Here is a 22351-nt window from a genome sequence, read left to right on the forward strand (position 1 = left end):
CCCCTTTGATTTTCACAGAAGCAATATATTCATGAGTTGGACCTTGAAAGTACAAGGAGCGTAGTGTAGGGTACCATACGCGTAACGTGTGTTTTAATAGGGCATGGTAGCTTGGAACATTTAAAAAGATTTACCCCTTAAGCAGCTGTAATTAAAAAGAGAACTCGGGCTGTATGAATAAAGGCGTCTCATAAAGACGGTGCATGGGGGTTGTTTTTGTGGGCTTTCAGTTTGCACTAACATCTGGAGGCGGGCGCTTGTCGGCTGAGACATCTGAGATGCAAGAGGCTTTTCAGCATTTCCAGCTCTCAGTCTCCGTCTCCAAAGCCTCAAATATAGCAGGAAAAGAAGAAAGGGCATAACTTAACCTCCCCCTGTGCTCATGTCTGACTGCTTCTGCTGCACTGGTAGAAGCACTTATGGTATATATGTTTACCATTTGTATAGCCATTTCAGGAGGTCACAAGCCTGCTGTGCTGTGGGATGGGGCAGACACAGCCTCTTTTAAACAGCATGCTGAGCTCTGAATATTTCACTGTTCTCCCATCATCCCTGTGAATCCTCTCAACATGTCCCCAACTCAGCTAAAAAAAACCTCCCTCTACGTCAGCGATGAGAATACGATGCATTTCACACATATTCGCCATGTTTGATTTTGTCAGCTATACACATGACGTCCTAGTATCTCAGAGAATATTTATACATATCACAGCTCAAGTAATTTTCTACCCTCTTTCCCCTACTCTGGTCTTTCGTCCTGTTTGCCGGATAAGCCTGTCAGTGGCACAAGATAAAAAAAGTTCTCGTACAGATTGGCAGGGTTGAGAGATGAATGTTGCTGTTGCCTGCTATATCTTCCTTCATGCATCGCTATCCCAGACCCTCAGAATGTGACTGGAGAGCCTGTATGCCTGACGACTGCTATATTCCAATTCTCAGGTCCGTGCGCTGAGGCATTGATTTACTGTCAGCAAGAGATAGGCCCTCGTGTTCCCATTATGCAGATAGACGGCAATGGAAATGTCTTCCCGACGGAGAATGTGTTCACATAAAACATACATCACACACACCAACAGTCACATATGTGCAAAAAATGTAGAGGGAAACACATGTGTTCTCTGGATGTAGTAGTAGCGCACCGTACACACAAGAGGAAATTGTCAGCAGAAGTAAAACAAGCGATTCCTTCATTTTTTTTCTCCTTTTCTCCAATTGCTAACCTATGACTAAAACCACCTTTATTATGGAACAATCTATTCTCCGCACCAGTGACTTACAGTAAGTGCTCCAAATAAGGCTTTGCACCACCATCCCTCCACCCTGGGTTAGGGTTAGGGTTCCTGTCTCTCTGTCTCTCTCTCTCTCTCTCTCTCTCTCTCTCTCTGCCCCCTCTGATCTCCTCTGTGTTTGAGCACCAGAGGTCATAAGCTCCGGCTATGGAAAAGGCCTTGGCCGGTGTGCTGACGGAGGGGATATGGGGCTTGACTTTGGGCAGTGTGAAAGATCCAGGGCTGCCTTGTTTGTCTGTCTGTCCGTCTCACTGGCCACACTATAATAAGATTGCAGGGCTCTGTAGGAAGGCGGATTTACTGGAGCACAACTCCCCCTAGGGCCTTTTCATAGAAATTGGTTCCTCCATATTTCACCCTAGCCTCTCACTCTGTCAAATCTCTCTCTCTCTCTCTCTCTCTCTCTCTCTCTCTCCCCCCCTCCCTAAGCCTCTGGTGCCAGCTCCCACTCTCTTTTGTTAATTATGATATGCCTCTTTCCTTTCTTTTTGTGGGTAAAGACTGAACCTATCCAAAAATGGCAGTGTGCAGCTGATCCAGAGAGAGAGAGAGAGAGAGAGAGAGGTGGTGTAAGGAGTTCTGTTGTTAACATAATATCACCCCCTTCCCCTCTCTCTCAAGATGGACATGTTTATTTAGATGGCCTTTCCCAGGTCCTTATGGAATCTCATAAAGACACGTGAATGCATACATAGCATTGCGATCTAGAATGTTAGGAACTTGAAGCCACGTCTAGGTAAGTCTCACAGCTTTTCCTGTTTGTTTGTTTCTAGGTCACCGAAACTGTATAAACATTGCACCTTTCTGCAAATCGAACGCCAAGGTCATAAACCTAAACTTGAGTGCTAAAACTTTTTTTTTTTCCTACGGTGCCACGCTGCCACAACGTGCAGAATTAAACCCTGCTATGCTTCACAGTGTTGTTGATGTTGACACAAATGATGGTGTCTTGCGGTCCAACCCGACCCAGCTGTGCACACGGTGAATGAGGCCAGTCCAAATGCAAGCGCAAACTCACATCAAGGCAGGCTTATTTTGGGAGCACTGTGTCATCCATTCCAGAGCACAAAAGCCCCTCTGCAAGACCAGAAATGAGTGGGGAGTGGGGAGCAGCGATTGTAAACCAACCAAAACCCACTCTGATTTGTCTGCCAGCTCTCTCTGGCAGAAACGAACACAATTTCTGACACAGATACAGGATATTTGCCGTCTTTTTTTTTTGGAGGTTTATGGCACTCAAAACTTCATTGTTGGACGGTGAGGCAAAGCAAATTTTTGAAACCAACAAATGCCACAATCAGAGAGTGACCCAGAATAATTGTTCGAAGGTCATTTTGAAGTCGGTTCATATAATAGGCTGATAACAGAAACGTGACAAACCTTTCCAAATGCCTCGCTTTCATCGTTCGACCCGGCCCTATCGCTCTCATGCAAACTCTTCCTCTTCCAGGCCGTAGAGCCGCCTGTTGGGGGAGCAGGCAGTGAAGGATGAGGGGGGAGGTGAGAGAGGAACCTGGGAGCTCTTATCAGGCCCGTTACACAGGCCCAGGTTTAGCCCTGGGGTGGTGATGAGTGTGGGAGCGCTGATTATAGCGGCTGGCCTGAAGAGCCGAGGGGGAAACGGCGGGCACATGTCTCCCAGCAGACCCCGTTACCACCGTTAACCATTAACTTGCATCACCAGGCCCAACCAACTCCCCACCACACACACACACACACAGTCTGACCCTTCTTGCACCTCTTGAATATTCTTAGTGCTCTCTCTCTCTCTCTCTCTCTCTCTCTCTCTCTCTCTCTCTCTCTCTCTCTCTCTCTCCCTCTCTCCCTCTCTCTCTCCCAGGCTCCCCTCCACTGACATCCAAACTAATATCGGCGGGGAGCCCACAAGACGAATGACTCTGCAAATGCTGCATTAAAAAGTCATAAACGGGGATACCTACAGGGTCCGGGAGCTCCTTGGTGAGGAGAGGTGGCCCTTTTTTTTCTGCTGACTAATGATTTGAGCCGAGCAGGTGGTCAAAGAGAGCAGGAGGACCTCTGCAATTTGTTCTATCACTCCTGGGCTGTCAAAGGGGCGCGCCGACACTCAGCCACCTTAATGTGCTCTCTCCAGTTGGCGGATGCCAATTGGATAGAGGGCATCCTGGGTCTAGTGGGACCTGTAACCTCGATTGACAGCGAGTAGCCCGGAGCTTAGGTTTATAGCGGAGGACTCACAGAGTTGTAATAGAGCTTAAACAAAACTTAAAGAACTGCTGAACTCCACCAGATGATGTCATCAGTGTGAGTCAAGCTCTTTTGGAAGAAGTGGTTACTGTGAGGCTGCACTACGCCTCTGTGTACGGCGTCAGCACTGACTCATAGGTTTCACAGCACAGAGCTGACATTTTCATTGGCCCAAAGATCACTTATGGGACTGGGTGTTGGCTCCTGAGAGGGTGAACCACTGAACAAGTGGACAGGCGCCCAGTGCTGATGCATTCACTGGCCACATTTGGCCTCCTGTGGAACATTTGACAGCATGTGATTGTGTCTGCAGAGCACAAAGGCATTCTTTCAATGAGTAGCATTGAGTTGAATCACTCCACCACAGACATAACAAACTGCCTGTGAATATACATAGCACCTATTCAGTAGCATGCCACATGGTAATGAGACGGAGATGTCACAATATTTACACAACCTGGACATTTCCGCATCATTCCAATCGAGCATCTGCCGGGCTGGATAACTTTATTTTAAGCTCTCAGGATCCCTGGGAGCGATTGGCTCGTTCACCAATGACATTAAACGCAGGTAGTTAAGTTAAATTTTGTAGTGCCAAAAATATCACTTTTATCACGTTTGGGCGAGTAAGCCCAGTGAAGCTCGTGGGGCCTCTGCATTATTGTGCACTCTTGTTTCTACCAGGTGGAGGGAGTCGAATATCCACTCAGCAGCAACCCACCCCTCTAGACACACACATACACACACACACAAACACACACCACCCCCGTCCAGAGCTCCAGCTTCCAGCAAATCCCCCCGACGCCTCTGGCTAATTCCACTCAAGCCCGCCGGGCTGTCCAGCATCCTCCAATAAATTAGCCTTGCTGCTCCCCCACTGAGACACAGGCTCTGACAGTCTGGCCACTGCCCAAAGTCACACAAATATACACACGCAAGCACACACCCACATGTAATTATTGCTACTTTTTTTTTTGCACACCAAGCTCTCAACAGAGTAGACTGGGGAATATTTTTGGTATTAGTATTATTAGGATTTTCTGATCCATTTTAAATAGTCTCGGAGATGTTGCCTCTCCCATCTCAAACTGGTTGGCATTTAGTCTGTTTATGCCGCAAAGTTAGAGAACCTCAAGGTTGTTGGTTTGAATACCAAGACCTGTTGGGAATTGAATAACTCTATCCCCTCAATATTACTGCTGAAGTGCCCTTGTGCAAGATAGATAGTGATCCTTCAAATGCTGTAGTGGAGCTCCTCAGTGGCTAAAAGTACAAGACTATGGTTCTGCGAGTGTGTGAATGTATGTACCCTCCCTACCCATGTCACTACTCCCCCAGGCTGCTGCTGTAAGTGAGAATGTGCTATTGGTTGACTTACCCTTGTTAAATAGGGTTAAGGAAAAGATCATCGTAATTCGGCTCAGCCATCTCCTATGCCAGACTCGATTTTAACCTATTTCCTGCGAAAAGGATTCTCATTCTGTCTCCCTTCAGTGCAGGGGTGTGACATATCTCAGCATCTGTCAGATAGTGATTGTGATTCTGGGTCATATCTCTCGCTGCGTCTTCCGACTCAATTTCCTGTATCGGCATGGTTTTGCTTCCTATCCTCAGCATCTGCCTCTTGTCTCAAGTTTGGATCTAGCTAGTGTCCCCATCTGACATCTCTCTCTCTCTCTCTCTCCCTCCCTCCCTCCCTCCCTCCCTCTCTCTCCCTCTCCTTCTCTCCCTCAGTGCTATTCAGCCTGCTGTCAGTAGGTGCCCAGACGGAGATGAAAAGGGTTGTGGGAGACAACGCCACCCTTCCGTGCCACCATCAGTTCTGGCAGTCCACCTCCCAGTCCCTCGACATCGAGTGGCTACTGCAGAAACCAAACTCCAAACAGAGAGTGGTGAGATTAGATAGTCCTTTTTTTCTCTCTTTTCATTTTCCTCATACTAATACCAGCCTGTGAGCCAAGAGAGTCCCTTGAAAATGTCCATATCTACCTGACTCATAATGCCTTGTTATTTTGGCTTTTGGACCATACTGAAGCCACTAAAACTCCACTGCTTCCCTAAGACTTGTCATTCATGACAAGAGGAGCTTGATTTCTGAACCCTTCTATGGAGTTGGGAGGTTGGGAACGTCTGTGCTACATCAATCAATCTCTCTCTCTCTCTCTCTCTCTCTCTCTCTCTCTCTCTCTCTCTCTCTCTCTCTCTTTGTCTCTCTCTCTCTCTCTCTCTCCCTATCTCCCTCTCTTTTTACTTTGTCTTTTTCTCCCTTTCTCCGTTTGAGCCACGCTGATTGATTTTCAGCAGGAGCCATAATAGTTGTACATTAACTGAATGCCCAAAGTTACTGTGGCACTTCAAGTTTTAGTGCCTTTCTCAAAGGAACAATCATGCCGCAGAATGTTCCCCAACTCATTTTGTAGTTGTAACCTTGGACCTTTTACTTTTTACTTTACAGTTGTCTCCAGCCATCTCCTGGTTGCTTTCTACTGCATAAAAAACATTCTCCGGGAGTTTCTAATTATAAGGTTCTATCTGGGTAGATGCAGTTCTGAGATATTGAGCATCAAAGATTTGACATACCATCTGGCAAAACTGTTTTGTACTTTCTATCTTTTTAAATATTTAACTCCAAAAGTTTTCCTTTTAAAAAAAAAATAACACTGCACAAGCAAAAACTAACATTCAAAGATTGTGAATATGTGGAAAACTCAATTTTGATTAAAAAAAATAAAAATAAAAGTCAGATAGAACCTTATAATTGCAAGCTCACAACTTATTTTATTGCAGCAAAACATATTTTTTTCTGGTATGCCCAAAAAATGCTCCACTTCTATCACTATACAGTAATAAATAGATTCCCTTGGAGTCCACCTGAGAGCTAGTAACTACATAAAACATGACATCAGCGGACGCCAGCTGTGGAAACAGAAAACCTAGATGCTCTCTAGCCTGGAAACTGAATTACACGCCATCAGATCTGTCGGCCTCAAATAGCAGAGCAACTAATCTGTCCTACGGTACAACATCACCTGGCTGAAAGTCTTTAAATGGCCCTAACTTGGTTTTGTGTCTTACAAAGCCTCAGAAGACGTTACAGTATCCATTCGCTGGTTTTGATTCATTGCCTTTCTTCGCCCAAATGAAACGTAGTATCTGATAGCAACCAGAGCGTAAAATCTCAACAGCTTTCTGTCAGAAGAAAGAGATTTCCTCTCTCTTTGGAAGTCATTTGTTAGCGCACTGATCTGTTGGTTAGCACTGAGAAAGTTAGCGCTGTGAGAAAGGAAAGAGAGGGAGAGTGCGGAGGGGAAACAGAGGGGCTAGGAATGAGAGAAAGGGGGGAAAACAAGTGTCTTACGCTTTGATGCTTCAGAGGGGGGCTGCCACATTGCAATGAATATTTAACGGGGAGATAACATTGAAGGCGCCATTAATTAAAATCAAATGTCTGAAAATTTGATTAGGAAAGAGACTACGCCTGTGGCTGAATGAATAAATCATTCTTTTGTTCTGCTGGAAGGCCGTGTTGAGAGGGAAGAGAGCAGCTTGTCAACATTTAGCCTCTGTTAGCACATGTACAGGCTACATGTGTTAAGGACACAGAGGGGCTAGAGATGGGGCATGACCGGAGGAGAGGGGCACTCCATGACTCTCAACAAAGATCCTGTATATTTTTTTAAGATGAGTATCTCAACAGTAAAAAACTGGCCTACCTTGCGGTCTGCACTCTCCTTCTGCAGCTTTGCCACAGGCAGAGACGGCATTAGCATAGTCACATAAAACACTGACTTTTGGTTTGTGTGTAATTTGGTCCAAATAATCCTTAAGTAAGGGATAATGTACAGCGAGCAGGTCATTATTGCGAAATAAACCCCGACAGGGTGAGGCAGGACCCCGACGCAAAGTGGAGGGGTCTTGAATCACCCTGAAGGGGTTTCTTTCTTGCTTTTTCTGCGCTGTTTTTTTTTTTTTCTTTTTTTTTTTACTGGGGACAGTTCAGCCATTAACCATGAATCGAAAGTTTTGTGCTCTCCAAATATATTAAAATTAATATTAGAAAAATCTTCCATGGTGTTTTCTGATGGAGTAACGGAAAGCTAAGGTTTTTTTGCCACAGGGTGTCACGAATGAGCTGACGTTGTTAAATTGAAATTAACCGTTAAATTTACCGGACTTATTTCTGCGGATTGATATGATTGGACGTGGTCCTCCAGAGTCTATGATCAGAACTGCGTCCATAGCAACGGTCTGTTATTCATAGCAGCGGTCTGCTATTCAGAAATAACAGAATGTAGAATGCCGTAATTGACCAATCAGAATCAAGTATTTGACAAAGCCGTGTAATAATTGTTTTTAACAAATGATATTTGCAACAATAAACCTGAGACTCTGTTTTCTCCTTCCACAGATTGCAAAGATATTTGCAGTATCCTGAAATACAGACAGAGTGAGAGCTCACTGCTTCTACCTGCTCTGTTGACAAAACTAGCGTGCCAATGCGAAAAAAAAGAATACATAAAAAACATAACTGAATCACGCCTGTCCAGCTTTTTACTTCAACAAACTTGACAACAAAATCTAGCCCCTTCAACTTAATAGGAGAAGGCGGGGGCACTGCATACAGTTTTGCTTTTATTTTTTCCCTCCATTTTTTACTGAACAAACAAACAAGCTAATGTTAATTGCAAATTATGCTAACAGCCCCAGGTCGTTTTCCTAAACTCTTCTTAAACTCCTCACACTCTCTGTCTCTGTGTCTGCCTCATGAGCATATGTTCAGAATACACCCAGACATTGCCACAAGCGGGAAAAAAAATCAAACATGTATACCTGTAAGTATAGACTAAACATCCAAAGCTTGTGAAGACAGCAGAAGTGTGCCCATAGGCTGATGCATTTAAAATATGACCCACTTGGTGTAGGTGCCAGGGCCGTGTCACTGTGTGCCTCTGGCTGTGGCAGAGCTGTCTATGTGTGTGTGTCTGTGAGTGTCTGCATGCCTTGGTATGCATGCGTGCGTGTATGTAGGCTACATGTTTGTGTTTGCTTGCAAGCTAGTTTGTGAGTGTAGGTCTGCTTGTGTGTGTGTGTGTGGGTGTGTGGGTGTGTGTGTGTGTGTGTGTAAATGGCCAGTCGTCACCTGTGATCACAGCAGGTGCCCCCTGTTTCTAAGGCATTGATGCGCTGTGGCACCGGCGTTTAGCAGTCCCCATCTGCAGGCTCTCACTTGCCCTGAGTAATAGGCCACTGTGACAGCTGTGTTTGTTTGTGTTTGTGTATGTGGATAGAGAGAGAGAGAGAGAGAGAGAGAGAGAGAGAGAGAGAGGGAGAGAGAGGCAAAGAGAAATACGTAGGAAAAGGACAGAAATAAACAAGCAAACATACAAAATAAGCAAAAGGGAAAATGAAAGCTTAGCTTTCCAATTCATACATAATATATGTGCACAGATATTACCTGTCTACATCGCAATTTCAAATCGCCTAATATTTCTGCTGAAGAACAAATTCTCTGTTGAAAGCCCAATCTTTGAAAACATAATTGTAACTGGTGTTAGAAAGAAAAAAAAGATGTTTACAGCAAAATGTTCATCTTTTTTCTGTCATTTTAATGATATTTGAATTTTTTTAATAAAGCTAGTCTCCATGGATCATTATTATGATGTTTCTTTTATTGTATTGTATTCCTTATCACAGAGATCCTTGATATCAACAGTTAACCACAGACTACTATCCGCATCTGCTATTGGCTGATCTTTGGTGCCAGGTGCCAGGTCACAGGTGGTGACATCACTTGCCACCAAAGATCAGCCAATAGCAGATGGCAATTTCAGTAGCATGCTTTTTACCATTAGATGCAGGCTTTACACAGACTTGGGTTTGGGGGTTTGTTACTCTCTATAATGATACTTTACCCACCCCCACCCCCACCCCCAATCAGCAGGTAGGTCATATCATAGGGTCAGCCTACAGGGCAGCCACCCTTCCCCTCACCCCCCACCCTGCCTGCAGCTGGTAGGGAGTCAATGTCTTGCTCAAGGACACTTCAGAAGGGCAGATGCCTGCTGACACCGGGATGACATGAAGGATGGTTTCTCTAACCACTAGGCCTGGTCTACATAAAGTAAATAACTGAAAAATAAATCTCCGCTTATCTTCTCTCCCAACCCCTCAAGATCATTACGTTCTTCGGGGGCCAGGTGTACACCAATGAGGCGACCGGCAGCGAGGCCAGCCGCCTGTCCTTCGCTGGGGAGTACCTGAATGGAGACGCCTCCCTGCTGATCAGTGACCTGCTGCTGACCGACTCCGGGGAGTACTACTGTAAAGTCAAGACTGGGGGAAAGTACCACTGGAGCCAGGTCAACCTCATCGTGCTGGGTGAGTGTGCTCAGACACACACTGATATACACACACACACACACACACACACACACTCCGGTTGCAGACACAGATACACACACACACACACAGGTGCACGTGAGTATGTACATGCACATGCCACAGGGTTGCATAGACACAAACACTTATGTACATATATGCATAAGGATGCACACACACACACAGACTACATACATACATACACACACACACACACACACACACACACGCACACACGCACACACATACAGACCTAATCACTGGATCATTAGCCTGGCACATTTCCTCCGTCATGCTGACTGATCTAATGATTCAATTTGATTCAGACAGCATGATTTGATTTCGGGCTTGCTGTTTGGGTTCGTTTGGATTGCTTTGTTGATGAGGTGAGACCAGAAAAATGTGGCTGGATCTTGAAGACCACAGAGCTGATTTATTAAGTTAGGGTTTGAGTTACATGGATGAGCATCAGGCTTAAGTCTTCACCATGCCTATCGTCCAGGCTAATACCTTTGTAGCCCTTTAGATCTAAGAGAAAACAACAGACAGACTGTTCTCCATCAGTGTGAGGCACATACTGTATCAAATTTAGGAGTGAAATGCTCCACAGTTGAAAATGTTTTTCCCAATGACAATGAAAAAAGTCAACTGCCATCAAACTAACTACAGATAAGCTACTTAGGATAATTTAATATTTGCGCTGATCTGTTTTCAATTATCATACGCCTGGAGTCCCAAGCCATCTCTCAGCTCTTGCAACTATGACAAAGCCTGTTTTGGCCTCATAAACCACAGCAAAGTCATCATTGTTGCATGTTTTATCCCCTTCATTTTTTTTTTGTTTTCCTCATTTGCTCAGCATGGAAAGGCTTGGCAGATTGGTCATAAATGGCTTAGTTTTACCAGTGGTAATATGTGTCTCTGCCTGCATATCTCAAATAGCTAAACAGCTTTGAAGGACAGACAGCAAGAGGGGAGCGGCTACACCACAAAAGCCAGCCACAAAGTCCGGCGGGAGGAGCGAGATCATTCTCAATGTCAGAAAAGCAGCCGATTTATTAAAACATCATGGGAGATTAGTTCAACCCGTGGTTATTGGTTTTCTAATGGAACAGTCTGTTAATCCTCTCGCTCTCACTCTCCTCTCTCTTCCATAAAGACATTTCAGTGAGTTAGTGCCTCGATTTTTACAAATTGCCCTCAGCTTTGCGGTGACACTTTCGATTTTGAGAGAGACGAACATTTGCATTTTTCTCTCGCTCCCCATGCTAAGATAATAGCTTGGCAGCCGAGCTGGTAGCTGGCTTGGCATGAGACGGTGTGTGAGTGTATGTATCTGTGTGTGCGCCAGGGTTTATGCGTGCCTCCACTGGTGCTGTGTGTGTGTGTGTGTGTTTGTGTGCAAGCTCGCACGTTCATGCCTGGCTGCCTGCACTGTTCTTGTTCCAGAGAGTGTGTATTTGTGTGTGTGTGTGTGTGTGTGTGTGTGTGTGTGTTTGTTAGCATTGTACAAACGTGTGAGTATGTGTCTGTATATGTGTGGGTATGCGTGACAATGAGTGTGTTTGTATTTGTGTTTGCTCGTATGCATGAATGTGTGTTTGTGTCTGTGTGTGTGTGTGTGTGTGTGTGTGTGCGGCCACGCGATCCAACTGCTCCTGCTGCAGTTAGGCCTAACTGACCCTGACAGAGCTGCGAGATGCACAGAAGAAGCGTCAGCGCTCCCCGCTCAGCCTCTCTCATTATATCCCTTACTGAGTGTGTGAGCGGAATGTTCACTCTCCTGCCTCCGACTGAGGGCAGGGACGGAGAAAAGGAGGGTGAGAGGAATGAAGGGACAGATACACACAAGCTATCTGAGTGTGTGTGCGTGTATATATGCAGGCTGCAGCTAACTCACTACATCTTAGCATTACAAAGTGAGTAATTCTGTACGTCTGCTGACAAGCAGAGGCAGGCAAATACATAGACGTCACTAGCATCATGGCAGGGTAACAAGAAATACAAAATAGATGTTTAAATTTAGTGCACCAGTGATCTAAAAATATGTCGCCCAAGTGGGAGGCAACACGGTGTGTTTTTTCCTGCTTTCTTTTTTTAGCTTAGTCTTTCCAGGTGTATCCACACAGCAGAGGAAAAGAGCAGCTGCAGAGGCCTCAGAGCAGGTTCATGCTTTACTGTACTGTACCTCAGGCTGTTGGACTACGACCACAACCTTTGATCTGTAGACAACAAATAGCCACAGGCGGTCATGGCCAATTTTGGGGTCACATTGATCTATTCCCTATGGGCTCTGGGGTTTTTTTCTGTGTCTATCACTGGCACTGCTTAGGGACTATGATGACAGGATAGAATGCAAACTAGCATTAGCTTTGGAAATAAGCTCACTTATGGGTGGCATCCTGAATGTACTTTAGTTCTAATTTAGTGAATTTATTTATTTACATATGCAAAAATGATGAAACAAAAAGGCAAAATATACATAAAAAAAAGAAAATCCAAGGGCCTTAAAGATAAAGATACCTCAAAAGAGAAAAAGGGAACAAAAAAATCAAGATGGCAAAAACACAGCTGAATTGGATACAGAGACTTAACAAGCAGGACGTTTTCCCAAAAGTGCATTAAGGATAAGTAAGGAAAATAAAATGTTAAAATACACCTAAATGGAGAAAATATAAATCATAGGAAAATGAGCGTGGTAGTGAATGACAGGATGTGTGTGTTCAAAGACAGAAAAAGAGAAGGAGGGAGAGAGAGAGAGAATGGGTGTGTTACAAAACTGAGGGAAGACCTGCAGCAGTTTCTACATATATTTTATACTTTATGTTCAAATCTTCAACTTTAGCAAAGTTAACAAGCCATTCAGATTATTATATCACTCTTGCTCTCCATTTCATAGTGTTTTATTCTGAGATGATATACACTCCTGGGTAGTGTTGGACTGGATACCTGTTTCACTAGTCATTACATTATAGTATAATGCTTCAGTAAATTTGCTACAATATTTAAAGAGAAAATCCATTGTAAACCATAATTCAACTGATCTTAGACAGTTGGACAGTGATATCATGAATAAACACTCTCTGGGGCGTATCCATTGACAGTGAATGGAAGACTGACTTTATGGACCAATAGAATATTTGTTTGAGCTTTTAAACCCTATGAACTTTATTTTATAGGAGCACTAGCAGTTCAGAATTAGGAAATGTGTCCATATCCCCATGAAATCACCCAGGGCGCTGTTCCAGTCTCCATGAGTCTCTCAGTCAGTGTCAGTGGAGCGACAGCAGAAAGCCTGTCTAGATGGTACCAGAGTCTTTGGTCTCCTGTCTCTAGCTCATGGATAGACTGGTTCATATCTACACATTTGGAAAGAAAAAAAAAGTTATTTTCCCTTCTTCAGGGAAGTTTTGCTTTACTATAAAATATATTGAAAAAACTACACTCATAACTGATATATGTAAAAAAAATAAAATAAAATAAAAAAAAATGCTATATTTGGCTCCATCACCTCTTGATGACGACAAGGTTACTTATGAAAAGGATTTCATGACCATTTGACTTTGCTCTGAAATTAAGTCACTCTATTTAAGGGCATCAGCTAAATGCCCAGAATTTATTGTGACACTCTTTAAGTTGTCAATATATCTCTGCACCAATGTTGGCAAGAGAGTCTGATTCTGATGTTTTTTTTACAGTCAAGCCTTCAAAGCCAAGGTGCTGGATGGATGGCAAACTCTTGGAGGGCAGTGACGTCAAGCTGAGCTGCAAGTCCAGTGATGGTTCGGACCCCATCAGCTACAAGTGGGAGCGAGTGCTGGAGAAGGGCAAGAGTCTGGGCAAACTGCCCAACCTGGCACTGATAGGTAAGGAAACCATTGGCAGTACACCCGCGTGCTGATTCACCTCACACCACTCTAGCTTATAAAGTCCTCTGAAGGGGGATACTATGAAGATTCATTTTCATATTAGTGATTTTTATAGCCTGCGTTCATCCAGGGAAGTGTTTTGCTGAGCACACTGTCTTTTTTTCAGCACCGCCCGACTTCACATTCATACATTTGCACATATTCACACCTAAGAGCTGCCCAGTGCCACCACATTCTTCTACTGCTGGTCCCTGATCAGCTTCACCAGGGTGATTAATGGTTAGTGCCTTGCTCAATGGCACTCATCAAGAGTTTTGGAGGGAGGCTCAGATTTTGCCAATTGCGTCTGTGATTCTGAGTGCCTTTCTCACCTACCCCATCAAATATGTATCACCTATTGCAGCTGAAACCCACATTATCTGTACTGCATACAAATCATTTTGAAAACTTCATAGATTTTCTAGGAAATCAAACAGAGCACTACCCTCTGGTTTCCTGTTGTAGCCTATAGGGAGGAGTTATATAAACTTGTGGACCGAGGCTGTTTCTGCGATCTGATGAAGACGTCAGTGACATTGAAATGTCAGTCTCGCTCAAGTAAATTCTATTTGCATGCGTGAAGGCAGCGCACACTGACTGATTTCCTGGAATGTGTATAAAGTGTCTGAGATGATTCAAATGTAGTACACAGACCTGGACTGGCAGCGCCCACTAGTTTCTGCAAAACATTGGCTTGGCAGTCGCCCTGAGGCACACCTCTACCCACATAATGTGTTTTCTGGCCTTCCTCTTGGATCACAACCATGCATATCTGCCTCTAAATAGTAACAGAGATAGTTTATAGCGGGGGAAACGTAATGGTCAGGCAATTCTCCGTACCGCGCATTCTCCAAACAGGCACATAACACCCCCGGGGGCCAAACCTCCCTGTCTCAGTTTTCCCCCCAATGCTCAACTGGCATCCGCGATGGCACGTGCCCAGACAAAAACCTTCAAATTAATGACCTCCATGAAACAACACCTGTTCGGTCTAATTAGTTTTCATTGGACGATAACACACAGCGTCAGCAGCCATTATTTATGGGTCTGGTGAAAGGTAATATCACATGGCTGTCATTGGTGGAGATGACTAAATGTCCCATGGGGCCGTGGGGCTCCATCGCTCTCCCAGACAAGCTCCTGCTACTCTCTTGGAGTCCTCCTCAGTGTGATGGCCCCCTCTCTTAAATCAACACTCCATCAATGTCTCCCTCTCTCTCTCTCTCTCTATCTCTCTCTCTCTCTCTCTCTCTCTCTCTCTCCCTTCCCTCTCTTTCTCTGTTTCTCTGTCTGCCTATCTGTCTGTCTCTCCCTCTCTTTCTTAGGCCACAATAAATATTTTTGTTGCCTCTCCTCCTACCCTCCAAGTGTGATACTTTGGGCATGATAAACATTCAAGAATGCACAAACAGTACACACACTGATACACAAATCGATAGGGATACTCACAATACAATTCATTACACGATATGGGGTTCACGATTCAGTACAACCATGATACAATGTAATAAATAAAAGTTTCTATCAATGGCATTGGCTGGCTACAATGTAAACAACAATTTAAAAATGTCATTGCAAAGTGTAAATAATATAATTTGGATGGGGAGCTTGTGAAATTGTGATGGGCAAGCCGTCTCAAATGTAGTTAATATCGTGATTCATTTGCCTCACCATACGTATATTGTCACATTTTTGTATTGCAAAATATTGAATTGCGATATATTGTCCCATCCCTGCAAATCTATGTCGTTTGTCAAAACTGACTGTGCCACTAAGCTCTCTCCTATTGGTCCATTCTTCACACGAACTGAACATGTTTGTCTCCCAGATCTGAAGAACCCGGAGATCGTGACCCTGAGGAATCTGACCATGGACAGCACAGGTGTCTACAAGTGCACAGCCAGCAATGACGTGGGAGAGGAAAACTGCATCATCGAGGTCACCATGCAGCGTGAGTTGGGGAGGAAGGGTGGGGGGGGGAGTTCACCTCACACCAGACTGCCACACTGATTGATGGCTGTAGTTTCCAACTGCAGCTGAAAATACATTTATTCCCCCCTCCTCTGCTTTTCCACCCACCCCCTCCCCGTTCTCCCCCGGTGCTCCAGCACTAGGGAATGCACTAAAACTTAGAACTGGGGGCTACTGGTCACCACCTTCGCCCCAACAGTTATGTTTCAATGTCACACTAATAGATTTCCAGAGAGGTCCAGGACTTTTGGGGTCACTTTGGGGGGTTGAGGTGGAGGGAAAATGACACTTTTAGCAGCTCAGCAGAAATGGTTTGATAGCAGCAGTCTTAAATTCAATGTGGAGACTGTGGCACAATTCAATGTGGAGACTGTGGCACATCAGATTTAGAATGAAAATTAGGGGTGTTTGCAGTGATGAGCACTAATTAATATGCGGGTGTAGACAGTGTGTGTTTATCCACCATAGGAGACTAGACCATAGGTAGTGGATTGTACAAAATATTAGCAACACCTTCCTTATTGCTTATTCTCTCTCTCTCTCTCTCTCTCCTCTCGTTCTCTCTGTCTTCACGTTTCTCTGTTCCTCGTCTGTCTCTGTCTGTTCACAGATGCGAGGGATGTTGGTAAGGTAGCCGGTGCAGTGGTGGGAATATCCCTTGGCGTCCTCATTGTCATATTAATCATCTGGCTGGTCTTCCGGAAGAAGGAGAAAAAGAAGTACGAGGAGGAAGAGACTCCAAATGAGATCAGGTTTATCCAACTTCTTTTCTACCGTGGCAGTTTCACTTCTTCACCATTTTCCATTATTTTACTATGTGAAATGTGGCATGCTGACAGAAAATCTGTGTGTGTGTGTGTGGTTTGTATCTACCTCTATGTGTATGTTACTGTCTCTCTGGGTGTATTTACTGGCATGTGTTTTCCTACCTACCTGTCTCCCTGCCTATGTGTGTGTGTGTGTATGTCTAAAAATAAAAACGACCACAAGGTCAAGTGCAATATCGATTATCTTCTAAGAGCCTCCCTGTCACACCTCCCTTCCTTCCATGTTTGTATTTGTGTGTGGGTGTGCGTGTGTGTGTGCACGCGCGTGTTTGTGGCATCAGAGCTGAGGTGTGGGATCACAGCGGTGTGTTTATTCCCCACTGCAAAGCACAGAGTAAAACCTGGACCCTGCCGATCGCTAATGACACTTGTAAAAGCGACAGCATGTTTTCGTGACAGAGTAGAGTCAGCGTAGGTGCATATTTACCGGTGTAGCGATGAATAATGCAGCGCGGTTGAGGGACAGCTTCCAGTAAATAATGTAGGCGTGATGAGGTGTTTTCTGTTTTCATGTCATGTTCAGAGTCTGAGCCGTTCCACTGAAGTACTCAAACTCAAACCGCCGGCTTTGGTGACGCACATCTCTTAGATGAGTCGCTGGGGCCAATCGTTGGTATAATGGGTGTGGATTTAGACCCAGACTGAGAGGTTTATTTTTTTATTTATTTTCTCAGGAGTTACTGTATCTTCTTAGGTGCACTCATGTATGGTGCACAGAATGAGAGGTTTCTGTTTCTGGTCAGGGTTTTCTCCATTGAATCTTAAGCCCGATTTGCACAGGACTATTACCTGGTAACGTCCAGTGATTTGTAATGTAATTGTGGAGATTGTCAGTGATTTTGATCCCGTGCAAATCTGCCATGTCTGTAATTTGTAAAGTAAAAATTCCAGCAGGAATGACCTATTGTAGTTTGGTGAAGACAGAAATTCCCTAATAATACTAATTTGATGGAGATCGAACTCTTGGTAACTTGTTTTTAGCATTCGATTTCTTTTTCTTCTGCTTCTAGGTGTGTGTGGTTTTTATCAGCCTCCTGCTATGAGAAATGGAGGCAGGTGTGGAATTTCTAAAATAAAGTTTTGAATACATTTTCGGCGCAAACTTCAAGTTTTGCTTTGCTAAATCAGGAAGCGACTTTTTTTTCTTTTCCCATTGTTTCTGGGGAACCGGTGATTTCAGCAAATTTCATTATTCCGTGAGAATGTGCTTCACATAACATAGAGGTTGGGAGGGAGCTCATGAATTACATGAGGTCCCCACATTATACTAGTCCCATGTGAATAGGGCTTCAGAATGGGGTTGGGGAATGGTACAGTGGTACAGGGTTTGGGGGTTTGCTGTGTGTTTGTTTCTGTTGTCTATTTTTACCAGTATTGTTGGTTATAAAATGAATCCACATTTCTCACCACTTTTTGTCCTGTGTGTGTGTGTGTGTGTGTGTCTCTGTGTGTGTGTGTGTTCCTACCCCTCAGAGAGGATGCAGAGGCTCCTAAGGCCAAGCTGGTGAAGCCCAACTCCCTGTCGTCCTCCCGCTCCGGCAGCTCGCGCTCCGGCGCCTCCTCCACCCAGTCCATGGTGCACAACAGCGCTCAGCGCGGCCACCGCCCCCGCCCACCTGCTGTGGCGGCTCTCAAGGAAAACGGACAGCCTCCAGGCTTCCCCCAGTCCCCCCCGGCCTACACTGCAGTGGTGCCCCCCAAGACCCCCGAGCCCCCCGCCACGCCCAAATTCAACTCCAGGAACATGTCTGGGCCCACACCGCCGACCCTCATGGTCCCCGCCCAGACCAAGGCCTTTCAAACTGTGTAGGACTGAAACCCCAGCCCTTCCTGCAGCCATGTGAGACTCCCATCCCCGCCCCACCACCCACCCCCATCCCCCCCCACCCGCCCCTCCCGGCTCCCCCTCCCCAAAGACTAAGACTCTTCCATAAACAAAGAAATGCAACTAGTAAAAAGGATGTAATTAAAAGAATCAATACTATAAGTCCAAAAGTACTTTTAATGAATGCATACTTAAAAAGGGAAAATAAGACATGCTTGCCCCCTACTGAATTACATAAAACAACAAAACAAAACAAAAAAAACAAGACCTGAGATGCGACACTGTTTGTGTCTCTTGGCTCAAGGCAGAACTTATTTTCTGAGTTCCTTCTTTCGACTTTGGGAGGCACAGGGAAGCACCGTGTGCAGCGAGGTGGAAGGAGCCCCCGAGTAGAGCTTTTATTTATTTATCAAATCAAAGGGACGGGCATGCAGAGGAGGGAGAGGGAAAAAAAAAAGGAAACAGCGATGGCTGGATGAAAAAAGGAGATCCAAAGTCTGAGCCAGGTACCAATGGAGTCACGCTGCTGTTGAGCTTTTGTCGCGATCAACAGACAGAAGAGGGATACAGTCGGGGCGGAAGGGAGGAGAGGGGAGAAAGCGCGAGGGTGTAAGACAGCTACTGATTTTTCTTTTTTATCATTTTTTTTTTTTGAGGGGGGGCTGAGGACGACTCTCCCATTCATTTCACCGCGCCCCTCCCACTCGCCGCTTCCAGCACCTGCTCTGAAACCACAAAAAAACCTTTTTGCTCCCCCCACCCCCAGCCCCCACCCCCGCCCCCACCCCCCCATGGGCTGGGCTAGACTGTGCCCATCCATGTGGACAGACACAGAGAGATCATCTGCCTCGATGCTCTCGGATCTTTCACGCTCTCACAGAGAATCCACGACAAGCCACAACGGTCCCGAGTCTGACTCTGTCGGCTCGCAAACGACTCATCTGCTTTACCGCTCAGCAGGGGAAACTTCAGCCGCAAGGATGTAGCATTGACAGCAGAGTCGTACCGATGGAATTGTCAATTCCTCCCACATCCTGTCTAGGTCAATGGACATCCTTTTCTGGTACTGAATATCCTCCCTGAATGAATAAATAGTATGTATTAGGCCTATAGACAGTCAATACTTTAAATATAGAGGATAAGTATCTATTAGACCAGCCGGACTTGTTATGTTTTTCTCTCTGAACAGGTTGTAAAGGGTGACAGACAGCTATGTGTCCATTCATCCATCTGAAGAAGTGCCACCAATCCCTAGGATGGGTTATTGTTGCTTTTTTACTCTTTTATTTACCTGCTACTTTTCTGAAATGTTATACTGAAACCAAAATCTGTCAAGAAACACCATGAATGTGTGTTGAACAAAGATGGTTGATCCCATTATTTTCAGCGTCCTATAAGGTACTGAATTGATATTCGAGCTAAGGCACAAAGAATTGACCTTGAAGTTGAATTTTACAATTACTATGTCTGATTGAATGGGAGGAAGGAGTATGATTCTAGAGACTTCAATTGTATAGCGCCTGTATGGTATCACTCTCGGTACTCTCCCTGGATCCGTAACAATGGAGTGGCACTCGATTGCTGTCTGGCTGAATCGCCGCATCCTGCTTGGTTATTGGTCGAGCCGTGCTATCAGCCAATCCCCCTTTTGTCGTATTCTCAGACAGACCCAGTGCAGTTTGATTGAAAGTCGCTGAAAAAAGGGCAAGTAGCCTATCTAGTGTGCCTTTGCAATCCCTCTCCCTTTTGATGGTTTCTTTCTCTGTCCTTATCTTCAGCGCACCAGTGGTTAAGTCTCTGTTCACATCCAGCTTTGAGGGTCAACAGCAGCAAATACTGAGAGATACAACTTCACAAACCTGCCTAGTATTATCGGATGCAGCCTAGGGAGCACCAAGCAGAGAGTACATTATCCTTGGTGAGAAAGCAATCCCATGCCACGGGACAATGTACATTCTGTAATCTGTTGTTTTATAATGTACATACAGATAGATATACACATGATGTCATTTAATTTAATAGATAATGTTAAGTGAGGGGAGAAAAAATCCAATAAGAGAAGAAAAATGCCTTTTATTTTCAACAAGAGACAATGGTTCATATCTGACCAGGGAAGCTGGTTGTGCGTGTGTATGTGTGTGTGTGTGTGTGCGTGCATGCATGCATGCGTGTGTGTACAGTATGTATGCGTGTGTACGTGTGGGTGTGTGCATGTCAATTCAGTATAAGCCCTAGGGCCACACCCACACATCCTCATGTTAGCCATTCAAGGGAGTGAGAAGGATCCAGTCAGGCATAACCTCTATCCAAATTGATATGACTGCAGACTGGCAATGTTTATTTTAGTTTTCGGTGACTTATATGCCGATTGAACTCGGTTTCACAGGCAGCAGTCGTGTTTTTGTTTGTGGGGGCGGCGTTTTGAGACAAAGCACGTAATTTTTAATTCATCCATCCATAATTCATAACCGTCTTCGGCTCTGGAGGCCACTTGTATGCCTTCTTCCTGCGCATGCTGTCTCTTAGCATAGAATGCACTGGGCCCTTGGTGTACTGATGGCCTCTCATGGCACACACACACACACACACACTCACATACACACACAATACACACAGGTACACATTGTATACACCCACACTCACACAGGTACACTTTGTATATACACACGCACGCAGGTACACGCTGCATCTACAAGTGCAGACAGACACACAGGTACTTTACGTGCTGCACGCACATGCCCCCAGACACATAAATACACACACGCACACACACACACACACACACACACACACACACATTGCACACACTGAAATTTCCCAACCAAAAGCCCAAACAGCCATCCTTGTTATTTCTGTTCTTTCAGAATCAATTTGATGGATAGAATGTCTGGAGGTATTACGACTGACTGATGGAGCCAGGAAACTAAATGCAGCACAGAAAGGGACAGTGTACAGCGCATCACCCAGGAAATACACACTCACACTCACACACACACACACACACACACACACACACAGCTATGCATCATAACAATAACATACACACAATAACTCTCTCTCTCTCTCTCCCTCTCCCTCTCTCTCTCTCTCTCTCTCGTACACACACTCTTGCATGCAACCACACATGCACTCAGTGAGACACTGCTATGCATCTTAACAATCTGGATAGCATACACTTCAACACTTTTTTTTCACAGGAATCTGCGAGAGTAGTATTGGGAAGCGGGAGAGGTATAACAGGATTGATATTGAGCCAGGGCTGCAGGCTCTTGCCATTGAAATTCCCCCCACCACAGATGAAAGTACCACGGTGGAGGATGGGATGCTAGTCTTCCAGCTGTTAAATTCCTCCAAGCTTTTTGATTTGCTTTCCAGCAACTGGAAGTCTCAGGTGGCAAATTCCCCAGTTTATGAGCCCTCGCATCGCATTGCTCCTCTCATGTGTGCAGCTTTGTGGACTGACAAACTTGCTTTCCAACCAATGAATCTTGAGGGGATTTTGTCAGTTCAATAGACATTGGAAGAGGGACGTCTTGCACACCTCCAAGTTCCAGCAGCACAGCCAGTATCATCCTCTATAACAGCACCCACCAACACTATATATTGTTATCAACACTCAAGGGTGCAGTAAGCAAGAAGCCATTCATGGTTATCCTGTGTTATATTATAGGATATGAATCTTATGTAGCCACCATGTTTTTGTGTTCTATTAAGCCGTTTTATTTTTCTGATAAAAGCTGTCGAGCAGGACAAAGTGACAAAGTGACGCTCAGACTTTGTGGTTCGGCCTTGTGTCTCAGTATGGGGGAATGTGATGCATTGTGACATTGGAGAGAAGAAATGGAAGGGGCAGAAGTCAACCTGAAGGAGGAAAGCAAAGGGACCTGCATGTCATAGGAGATCGAGCAGACGAACGGGAATGCTTTG

At 45.0% G+C, this 22351-nt stretch overlaps 1 protein-coding gene across 1 annotated transcript in view; it reads left to right on the top strand.

Annotated features, from left to right (window-relative positions):
* clmpb (CXADR like membrane protein b) overlaps positions 1-18409 on the top strand; it is a 63524-nt gene extending 45115 nt beyond the window's left edge. The window contains exons 2-7 of the mRNA XM_071515863.1: positions 5250-5407; positions 9689-9893; positions 13592-13759; positions 15630-15752; positions 16383-16524; positions 18073-18409. Coding sequence (XP_071371964.1) covers positions 5250-5407; positions 9689-9893; positions 13592-13759; positions 15630-15752; positions 16383-16524; positions 18073-18409 — 1133 coding nt within the window. The remainder of the gene's footprint in view (positions 1-5249; positions 5408-9688; positions 9894-13591; positions 13760-15629; positions 15753-16382; positions 16525-18072) is intronic.
* Positions 18410-22351: the final 3942 nt, after the last annotated feature.

Source organism: Centroberyx affinis, unplaced genomic scaffold (assembly GCF_046629955.1).
Source record: "Centroberyx affinis isolate AG114_WGS23_722 - 3 ecotype Tasmania unplaced genomic scaffold, CSIRO-AGI_Caff_v1 ptg000032l_1, whole genome shotgun sequence".
Taxonomy (NCBI): domain Eukaryota; kingdom Metazoa; phylum Chordata; class Actinopteri; order Beryciformes; family Berycidae; genus Centroberyx; species Centroberyx affinis.